At 47.5% G+C, this 11,303-nt stretch overlaps 1 protein-coding gene across 1 annotated transcript; it reads left to right on the top strand.

Moving 5' to 3' along the window:
• The first annotated feature begins 4,594 nt into the window (after nucleotides 1–4,594).
• Foxi3 (forkhead box I3) lies at nucleotides 4,595–10,389 on the top strand. Its single transcript, XM_070019569.1, has 2 exons — nucleotides 4,595–5,225; nucleotides 9,752–10,389. Exons 1-2 carry the CDS (start codon nucleotides 4,595–4,597, stop codon nucleotides 10,387–10,389), a joined length of 1,269 nt encoding a protein of 422 aa, XP_069875670.1.
• The last annotated feature ends 914 nt before the right edge of the window (nucleotides 10,390–11,303 follow it).

Raw genomic sequence — 11,303 nt, 5'->3', positions numbered from 1 at the left:
ATAGATCCCTGCAGATGTTTTGTTTGATTTCCAGTGCCTGTTTGCAGTGGGAAAAGATTTGCTTCTTGAGGGAGTCAGCTGGTATGTGGATGGGTGATGCTTGAGCCAACTTAAGCATCAGTCTCCTTGGATTTGATCTTGATTTTACCTCACTGTATTTGTAACTTTCTTGTCTTCCCTGACTCCCAGGTGGCTGAGTAAGCTGATTTGGCTAATATCAACATTAATGTCTTAGAAGAGAAAGGGAATCCTAGAACAGAAGATAAATCTCACGTTGTTGGAAAGCTTGCTTTATCTAGGAAAAGGTCTTCCTGGAGTTCGGATTAACATTTACTGAAGTCAGGCACGTTGGCTCAAGCCTGTAATCGTAGCTACCCAGGAGGCTGACATCTGAGGATCGAGGTTCAAAGCAAGCCCAAGCAGGAAAGTCTGTGAGATTCTTATCTTCAATAAACCACTCAGAAAACCTGAAGTGGTGCTGTGGCTCAAGTGGTAGAGTTCTTGCCTTGAGCTGGAACTGAAGGATAACACCCAGGCCCAGAGTTCAAGCCTCACAACTCACACACACACAAAGTTAAGATATAAATAATTGTTAAAGATGGGGCATTGGTGGCTCTAACCTGTAATCCTAGATACTCAGGAGGCTGAGAACTAGAATCACAGGTCAATGACAGCCTGGGCAGGAAAGTCCATGAGACTCTTGTCTGCAATTAGTCACAGAAAAAAGCCAGAAGTGCCCTGTGGCTTAAGTGGTAGAGTGCTTGCCTTGAGCAAAAGGAGCCCAGGGACAGTGCCCAGGCCCAGAGTTCAAGCCCCAGGTCACCAAAGAGAAAAAATAAAAAGAAAGAAGAAGGATGAAAGGAACTAGGGAAAGAGGGAGGGAGGGAGGGAGGGAGGGAAGGAAGGAAGGAGAGAGGGAGGGAGGGAGGGAGGGAGGGAAGGGAAGGGAAGGGAGAAGGGCGGGGAGTGCAAAGGAGGGAGAGGGAGTAGAAAGGAGGGTAGGGGAGGGGGAGAAGAGTTGGAGGGAAGGGGGAGAAGGCATTGAAAGGGAAGGGCAGCTTTTGAACAAATGAACTTAAGAGACAGAAGCAGTTTAGGTTGTACCTCTGATGACATTACTAGCTCTACAATGAGAAGTGATCAAAGTTGAAAAAGAAATGACATGTAAGGTATGAGGTAGTGATCCAGTTCCAAAAGTTCCAAGCCTTTCCTCACCTATATCACTTTCTCTCACAGAAATCATGGGGCATAAACTCATTCTAACATTGAGCCACGAAGTAGCAGTAAAACCCAGATTATGGGCTGGGAAGGTGGCTCAGTGGTAGAGCGCTTGCCTTGCATGCCTGAGGTCCTGGGTTCCATTCCTCAGCACCACATAAGCAAAAAGAAAAAAGTCGGAAGTGGCGCTGTGGCTCAAGTGGTAGAGCGCTAGCCTTGAGCTGAAGAGATGAGGGACAGCGCTCAGGCCCAGAGTTCAGGCCCCACGACCGGACCCTAAAAAAAAAAAACAAAAAAACCCCAGATTATGCACTCATAATCAGAGTTTCAAGCTGTTTCTACACCTACTTTTCAATCCCTCCTCCTCCTCCTCCTCCTCTTCCTCTCCTCCCTCTTCCTCCTTCTTTTTAGTGCCAGTCCTGGGGGGTTGAACTCAGGGCCTGGGAATTGAACTCAGGGCCTGGGAATTGTTTCTGAGCTTTTTTTGCTCAAGGCTAGTGCTCAACCACTTAAGATACATATGACATGTTCTCTTCTCTGGAAATAAATCAAACTGCTAGCAAATATTAACATGATAATGTTTCTATGATACTGCAGGTTGATAAGCAAAATGTATTCTACATTCCATGACAGTGTTTATACAAAGGACTATATTCAGGCTGAGGGAGTAGAATGTTTGCCTAGAGTCCATAAGGTGCTGGGTTTCATCCCAGCATTGTAAAACCAAACCAACTCTAATTCATCATAATTCACTGTGGCTCAGTCATCTCAAAGTAGCCAGAATGTTACAAATGGCACTGGAAAATAAATGTGAGATACTGTCTTTGGGCTTAATGATGTCCCCAAGTATTTTATTTTCTAGTGATGAAAATATGTAACAGCTTCGCTTTGTTTTTCAGTCATAAATGCATCAGTCAATTGCGTTGGTTGTATTACTTTGTGAAAAGACCAGGGCAAAAACCATTATCGAAGGCACTTGCATTCTAAGTGCACTTTTTATCATGTTTTAAGTGCATCAAACATTTTAAAAGTATGTTCGATTATTTTAAAATAGCAATTTAAAATTGTTTAATTTTGACATCAAGTAACGCATGCCATGAACAATACTCAGTTTTTACTTTATATAAGTAAAATGGCATTGAAAATAGAGAAATGTAACCTCCAATTCCCTAGAGGATGTAGGTTGTAATAGAGGTAAAGAGTCGCTAGGTGGCTCTGCCCTTTTTAAATAAAACTAAAGGTGGCCAAAGATGAAAGAAATATGGTTAAAGGAACAAACTATCCCTACTCGATAAAACTTTAAATCAAAATAACAAATCATTATCTGCAACCCTGGACTCTAACTCAAAAAAAATTGGAGTTACTGGTTTAAGAATTAGCAGCTAAAGAAAAATTGTAAACTTATAAAGTATGTCCAGAAGGTAATTGGCAAAGGGATGAAGAAAGTATAATCTTAATAATGTCAATTACTATGGAGAAGATAGCCTCAAAGTTGTGTTGTTGTTTTGTAATTTATTACCGTCTAGGTGTCCAACTTTTCTTTGGGATTTACTCTTTTTTTTAGCTTAGACTTTTATATTTACAAACAAATATTCAATTTCAACCTTATAATACTAAAAGTTACTTTCTGGTTTCCTGGATCAAAGTTGTCATTCTTACTAACACCCCAGTAGAAATCTCAAAACAAAACCAGAAAACTTTTTAGGCCTTTTGGGAAGGGAGTTGGGAAGCAGTGTTTACCTAAATTAAGAATAGACAAGATTCCTTAAACAAAATATGATCAAGACAAACATGATTCATTTTTTCAGCCTTTTCCAGAAATAGAGTGAATCTCCTTCCTGGGGGAGGGGGGGGAGGACCAAATATTTACATTGGAACAAAGGTCTACATTTTACATACCCATTTTTACTAGCTAAAATTATTTTTAAAGAGGTGAGTTGTTAAATTACTTAATACCACGAAAATAAATCCCTCATGGAATTTGTTTCCAAATTATTAAATAACTTAACTGTCAATCTTCAATCAACAAATAGATGTTTTAAAGAACCTTTTTCTCCCCCCTCCCCCCCATCGTAATGAGAACTTCAGACTTGCCACTTTTAAAGAACATGTTTATGAACGCTTTCCATTGTGAAAGTGCAGGTTTTCTTATTGCTGTTACCATGCTTTAAATCACAATTGCATGATTTTACTGGTTTTGTTGGTTGGTTGGTTTTTCCAGGTGGGGAGCCAAATTAAAAGTGGAGGGGGGGAACACCATTTAAAAAATTGAAGGCAAATTTCCCTCCCTCCCTCCCTCCCCCCCTCTCTCCCTCTCCCCTCTCTTCTCTCCTCTCTCCTCTTCTCTTCTCCCCCCTCTCCCTCCCTCCCTCCCTCCCTCCACAAACACACACTGCAGAGCAGTTTAAATAATCTTAAACTTTCAACTTTAAAATGCTAATTCCAAAGCCGCTTACTTAAATGTCTTTGAAAGAGTCCAATTTACAAAAGACAGCAAAACCTCACCAAAAGTCCGAGCAGACCGACCTTCAAACGAACCGGTGCTTTTCAAATATGAACCAACGCAGTTTCGTTAGAAAAATTCGAACGCTGATTTCAGGGGCTGGGATCTCGGAATCCAGGAGAAGGGTCGCACCCAGGGCGTGTACCCGAAGGGGCTGTAAATCCCATGTAGTAGGGTGGAATAGGAGAGCTCGGGGGAGAGGAAAGACGAAATCCTAACTCAATCACGAAAAGGTTTGACTATAGTTCTTGGCGCAGAAAGACCTTTGGGGTTGGGCACCTCAAACGATCGTGTGGACTTTTTAGAAAAAGGGTTGCAGGGTTTGGATGGTCCTCGTTCTAGTATATGTTATCTTATTGTGTTATGAGAGTAGCAATGCTTGGGCTAGAATAGGGGGCCCTTCTCTCCGTAAACTGGAGGTGCGGGCCTCCCGCGTGAGTATGTGTGTATGGGGGTGGGGTAAGGGGGGGGGGAGTGTCCTGGGATGGGATCGGGCCAGAGATGGGTCCCTGGGTCCCGCCTCGCTCAAGGGCTCGGCGCGCTCGGCGCGCTCGGCTGCGGCGCGCGCCGGCAGGTGGGGCGTGGCAAGGGCGTGGAGAGCCCCAGGCCCGCGGGCCGCCGCCCAGCCCCCGCCCAGCCCTGCCCCGTCCCGTCCCGTCTCCGGAGGAGTGCCCAGTGCACGGGTATAAGAAGCCAGATCGCACGAACGACGTATGCACCTGCCCAACTCCAGCCCGGATCCCCGGGTTTCGAGCGCGATCCTGATCGGGGCCCACCGGGTTGGCCCCCAAAGGGATGCTCTCGCTCGAGTGGCGAGACCAGCCCCGCTCACCCCGTGCCGCCGCCGCGCCGCACCCGCCCACGGCCGCCGACATGGCCCTCTACTGCGGCGACAACTTTGGCGTGTACTCGCAGCCCGCCGCCGCCACCCCCGGCGCGTCCGCGGCCCCCCGCGCGCCCTACAGACTGACGGACTACTCGGCGCCGCCGACGGCCGCCGCCAACCCCTACCTGTGGCTCAACGGGCCCAGCGTGAGCGCCCCGACCTCCTCCGCCGCAGCTGCCGCCGCCGCCGCCGCTGCCGCCTACTTGGGAGCCCCGCCACCGCCGCCACCCCCCGGGGCCGCGGCCGGACCCTTCTTGCAGCCTTCCGCCGCGCCCGGGACCTTCGGCTGCGCGCAGCGGCCCTTCGCGCAGCCCGCTCCCGCAGCGCCCGCCTCGCCCGCGGGGCCCGCAGCTCCTGGTGAGCTGGGCTGGCTGTCCATGGCCAGCCGCGAGGACCTGATGAAGATGGTGCGGCCTCCCTACTCGTACTCGGCGCTCATCGCCATGGCCATCCAGAACGCGCCCGAGCGCAAACTCACGCTCAGCCACATCTACCAGTTCGTAGCCGACAGCTTCCCCTTCTACCAGCGCAGCAAGGCCGGCTGGCAGAACTCCATCCGCCACAACCTGTCGCTCAACGATTGCTTCAAGAAGGTGCCCCGCGACGAGGACGATCCAGGTGCGGGCGGCGGGGGCTGAGCAGGACGCGCGCGCGCGCGCGCGGGCGGGCGGGAACGGGGCGCCAGACCTGCTTGGAGGGAGAGTGGGTGAGAGGGAGGATTGTGTGTGGTTCCTGGCAGATCGGATGAGTTTTCCAGGAACAATCAGTCAGGGTGAGGGGAAGAGAACCGAGGAGACGATCAGATCTTTGGAAGGAGGACCCGGTGGCTAGCCAGTTAGGTTAGAGAAAAGGGACGAAGTTAGGACCACTTCGGCTGTGGATGATGTTCATCCGGCCACATGAGGACCAGACCTATGCTTGGGAGATGGCGTGAGGAAGGAGTGAAGGCAGGGACGAGCGTTTGGGTTTAAGCGGGAGATTGTTTAAAAGAAAGTGATTCTCTTTCACAAAACCTGAGAGAAAGTCGACCCCAGGCGGGCTGCGCCTGGGTGCATTCTCCAACTCCAGATTTGTAGGAATCTGTGGCATCCCGAGTGGAGCCAGTGCTGTGCCCAGTACCTGGAGAGAGGGGACTCAACGATGGGGTTATGGGCATCATGAAACCCACGAATCTCCCCGCAGTGGGCTGGGAGAACGTTGGCGGATTCTCCAAGTTGTGGTGGTTGTGCCTTCATTAGAACTAAAGACCATGAATTCGCCTGCGTTCTGACCTAAGTCCACTGACTTCAGAGTCGGTCGGGCTGTGTTGCTTACCTGGGAGGGAAGGGGAGGGAAGGGGAAAGTTCACTGTAAAAGAAATCGATTACTGCTGGAGGTTTGCTGAAAGAGCGCTGGACTCAGGGAAAGGGAGGATGTTGCAGTAGGAAAATGAGAAGGGAAGTGAAACTTTTACTTCACGTTGCATAAATCTAAGGTTTTATGTAAATACTAGATAGCAATACTCGAGCATAGGAGGACTTTATATCCCTGAAGTCCTTCTGCATTTTGTTATTGTTGCCTTGGGTGTGGAACCCCAAGCCTTGTGCATGCGTGCTCAACACTAAGCTGTACCTCCAGCCTCTTGTCTAGTGCAAGCCACTTGGGATCGGAAGTTTTCTGGTTGCCTCATTCACAAATTGAAAAGGCAGCCGGCTGCTGGTGGCTCGCACTTGTAATCCTACCTACTGGAGGCTGAGATCTGAGGATCACAGTTCAAAGCCAGCCCTGGCAGGAAAGTCTGTGAGACTCTTACCTGCGATAAACTACCTCTCCCTTCAAAAAAAAAAAAAAAAGAAAAAGTCGGAAGTGTAGCTTTGGCTCAAGTGGTAGAGTGCTAGCCTTCAGCAAGAAAAGCTCTGGGAGAGCACCCAGGTCCTGAGTTGAAGTCCCAGGACAGCTGGCGCTCACGCATGCTCTCTCTCTCTCTCTCTCTCTCTCTCTCTCTCTCTCTCTCTCTCTCTCTCTCTCTCTCTCTCACACAAAGATATTGGTGACAATTTCTAATAAAATATAACAAGTTAAAATTACTATAGGATTTTTCTTGGATTATATTGGTATTAAGTCTTCAAAATAGTATTTTTACACCATTTTCTCCTTTCTTCCCTCTCTTCCTTTCTCCCTTCCTTCCTAGTTCTTTCTCCTCTTCTCTGCTTGTATGAGACATGTGTCCATGCCAAGCCCTCCTTCTCCTCAGCCTCCCAGTGTTAAGATTACAGGCATGAGCCATCCCAACTGCCTCTAAATTAGACATATTTCAAGTCATCTGTGAATTGGACATGGCATTCTAGAAGACACAACTTCCTGATTTGGGCTCTAAATCACCCAAGACTATATGTAACTTGGTATAGGTACTACTTTGAGTTAAAAAAAATTCATCGATACTGGTAGCAAGAAAAAATTTGTGTAGGGGGCCACTGGGAAGTGGCTCAGTGGTAGAGTGCTTGCCTTGCATGCCTGAGGCCCTGGGTTCAATTCCTCAGCACCACATAAGCAGAAAAAAATCCGGAAGTGGTGCTGTGGCTCAAGTGGTAGAGCGCTAGCCTTGAGCTGAAGAGCTGAGGGACAGTGCCCAGGCCCAGAGTTCAGGCCCCATGACCATCAAAAACAAAACAAAATGTAGCTCAGGTCTCCCAATATACATATCTAGATAGGTGCAGGTATCATTGCCTAAGTGGTAGTTTATAATTTTTCTCTGCAATTATCTGCAGAGTGAGTGCATGCTAGTTCGTGGAGACAGTTAACCAACAATAGTCAGAGGCCAGGTATGAGATGCACCCTTGTACTCCAAGCCCTCAGGAGGCTGAAGCAGGAGGATCACTAGTTCCAAGTCAGTCTAAGATACAGTGTTCTAATCTAAAACAAACAAAACCCCACAATGTTTAGTTAGGAATGCTGGTCAGAACCAGCCCGCTAAAATGCTGCCTGTTCATAGTAATTGCATGGCACCTGCAATATGGTACCGATATTTACTTAGAAACCATCTGAGTTTCCCCATCTGAAAAGTAAGCATAGAAATATTGCCCAGCTCCATATGCTTTTTTAAAGTAATTTTCAAGCTTCAAAATATATATATATATATATATATATAGCCAGAAGCTAAAAAAGCTAATAGGTGATAGAGTCTTCCAGCTTTTCTGCCTTAATTGTAGATAATGAAGGACATTTTCTAAACAGAAGTCAAGCATTACTTGAATGAAATAAGTTTCCAGCATTTGCCCAGTGGACAAAAGATGAAACCATGTGGGTGCTTAAAAGTTTCCTTGTATTGCAAATATATGCAATTCCATGAGTTGCTAAAACTGAATTTTAATTGTTAATATTTTTTTCATCATATTGAAGTTGTCTTAATCTACTGTGATCCTCTTCCCCTACAGTGGTAGTTGTGCATTTTTAGGGAATAAGAATTGTAATACCGGCTGGTCACTCTTGGTTCACACCTATAATCCTAGCTATTAGGGAGGCTGAGATCTGAGGATCATAGTTCAAAGCCAGCCAGGGCAGTAAAGTCCTTGAGACTCATCTCCAATTAACTACCAGAAAACTGGAAGTGGCGCTGTGGCTCTAGTGGTAGAGCGCTACTTGAGCTGAAGAGCTGAGGGTCAGTGCTCAGATCCAGAGTTCAAGCCCAGCGACCAATAACAACAACAAAAAAGAATTGTAATACTGTGTGTTCCCTCCTTGCTATGTGTCCTGGCAACTATGCCTAGATATCACTTGTGCTTCACAGTCATCCAACCAACTTGTCCCAGTTTTACAAGAGAAATGGTGATGAGGTTTTCAGTAACCTCAGAATTCCGTGACTTTGCAAGGTCAGGTAGCCTGGATCTACCAGAGGAGAGGTGATTTAATTAGAAGTGCCTCAGGAATTGAGTTAGGGTTAAGATTAAAGTTGGAGATACTGCCTGGAGGAGTTAGAAGGGTCTAGAGCAACTTTGTTTCAGATTCCTTCTCAAGCAGATAAAAGCAAACCAAGATAAAAAAAAAAAAAAAAAGTAAAGTTAAGCACCTTTCTCTGCATTTCCCAGATTCAAAGCAAAGTTTAAGCATCCTCCCTTATTCTTCCATTTTTCCTTCCTCTTTTTTTCTCTCTCCCTTTCTCTTTCTCTCCCTCCTTCCTTTCTTTCTCTTTCTTGGAGATTGAAATCAGAGTGTCCTGCTTTACTATTCTCATTTTTCCAGGTAGGGCATTAACTTTGCTGAGGTCCTCCTGCCTCCATTGTCCCCAGGGCCTTAGTGTCACTTTCTGGAGTACTTTAAAGTACTTAAAGTCAAAGATCTAAACATGTGGATGGCTCAGTGATAGAGAGGAAGCCTAAGGCCTTGAATGCAAGTCCTATACCACTCACCCCCCCCCAAATAAAAACAAGACATAAGCAGACCATATTCACGACGCACGCCCCCCCAAAAAAACTCCCCCCCCCAAAAAAAAACCAGACATAAGCAGACCATATTCATGTAGGTTTTTTGGTTTGGTTTTTTTTTTTTTTTGGGGGGGGGTCAGTTGTGGGGCTTGAACTCTGGGCTTGGGCGCTGTCCCTGAGTTCTTCAGCTCAAGGCTAGCACTCTACCACTTACCACTTGAGCCATAGTGCCACTTCTGGTTTTCTGGTGGTTTATTGGTTTATTGAGTCTCACGGACTTTCTTACCTGGGCTGACTTTGAACTGCAATCCTCAGATCTCAGCCTCCTGAGTAGCTAGGATTAAAGGCATGAGCCACCGGCGCCCGGCTTCATGTAGTTTTTTTTTTTTTATTATTTATTTTTTGTTGTTGTTGTCGGTCATGGGCCTGAACTCTGGGCCTGGGTGCTGTCCTTCAGCTCTTCAGCTCAAGGTTAGCACTCTGCCACTTGAGCCACAGCACCACTTCCGGCTTTTTCTGCTTATGTGGTGCTGAGGAATCAAACCCAGGGCCTTATGCATGCAAGGCAAGCGCTCTACCACTGAGCCACCTTCCCAGCCCCCCCCTTTTGGGGGGGGTTCATGTAGTTTTCATACTTGTTAACCTCTCATTGTGCCTAGTTTACACAATTAAACTTCATCCTAGGTCAGGGCACATGGAAAACCTGGACTAAAACGCTTCCTTCTCTAACTTGTCCTTTCTCAGGAAAAGGTAATTACTGGACTCTGGATCCCAACTGTGAGAAAATGTTTGACAATGGGAACTTCCGTAGGAAGCGCAAGCGCCGCACAGAGGCCAACAACAGCTCCACAGTGGCTGCCAGGACACCAAAATCGGAAGAAGGGCTGACCTCAGGACTGGGAGCTGGGGTTGGGGGGAAGCCTGAGGGAGACAGTCCCTCCTCTCTGCTGAGGCCTTCACAGTCGCCGGAGCCACCTGAAGGCACCAAGAGCACTGCCTCATCCCCAGGAGCCTCTGCGCTCACCTCCACCCCGTGCCTCAGCACCTTCTTTAGTAACCTCAGCACCTTGAGCAGTAATGGTGGCAATGGCAGCAGCAGTGGGAACAGCCAGCGTGTCCCATCCAGCAGCCGCCACCCCGGGATCCAAGGGGCCCCACTGCCCTCCAACAACACATACCCCACTACCAGCCTTCCCGAGGCTTCCACAGATACTTTGCAGCTAAACAATGGCCTCAGCCCTGGCGGTGGCCAGAGATCTTCCTACTATAGCCCTTTCCCTGCCAGCACCAGCGGAGGCCAAAGCAACCCCTTCAGCAGCCCCTTCTACAACTTCAGCATGGTCAACAGCCTCATCTACTCCCGGGAGGGCTCTGAGGTGTAGGCCATGGGTCCAGACTTTGCAGTGCACAGCTGAGAGATCTGGTTTCCAATGCAGATTCTGAGTCAGGAAGACTGGAGCAGCAGGGGACTGCCCATGTAATCCTGTGTCTGTTCACTACACTTGAAGTAATGAAGGTGTTCTAGAGACCTTCCACCCCAGCCAGCTTGGACAGGTTTCTCTGGAAAGAAATTCCTCTGTCTGGGACAGAAAGGAAGCCTGCAGGTTGAGGGCAGAGGTCATGTCTCTTTATGTCACTGGATACCCAGATATCATGCTTAACATGTCTAACAGGCAGCTAAAAGCCACAAGCCAATGAAATGAAGGTACTAAGTGAGAACTAAACAGCTGACTTCTGAAGCCACAAGGAGTAGTTAGGACTGTCCAGTTGAAGGCTGCTGAAGCAGCTAGTTATCTCTGACAGGTCAGCATTTTTTTTTTTTAATTTATAAGAAACCTCCAATTCTTGTGTCTTCAGCCTCTGGTTATGTTTTCTTAGTACTGAGAAATACCGCAAAGCCTTGAGCTATAGCCAACTCACAAGTCACCTTTCCCGGGCACCTGGTAGGTACTAATAGCCAAGAACTGTTCTAGACACTTGTGTTCACTCATTTAATCGTCACAGCAACCCTGGGACATAAGTATGACCCTCATTCATTTTCCACAGGAGGGCAATGAGACCCTCTGATGTTAGGTCACACGGAGAGGAAACTGTGGAGCCAGGCAGCCTGGCTGCAGAGCTGTTGCTTATGATCTTTGTGTTCTAGCTCCTAAAAACAAGTTGTGCCAGTGGCTCTCATCTATAACTCTAGCTACCCATGAGCTGAGATCTGAGGATTATGGTTCAAAGCCAATGGAGTCAGGTCCTTGTTCTGACCTCGTTAACCACCAAAAAAGCCAGAAATCGAGTTACACCT

This window comes from Dipodomys merriami, unplaced genomic scaffold, assembly GCF_024711535.1.
Source record: "Dipodomys merriami isolate MVZ:Mamm:240054 unplaced genomic scaffold, mDipMer1.0.p SCAF_136, whole genome shotgun sequence".
NCBI lineage: Eukaryota > Metazoa > Chordata > Mammalia > Rodentia > Heteromyidae > Dipodomys > Dipodomys merriami.
The sequence above is the reverse complement of the archived record's forward strand: the minus strand, read 5'-3'. Positions and strand labels throughout refer to the sequence as shown.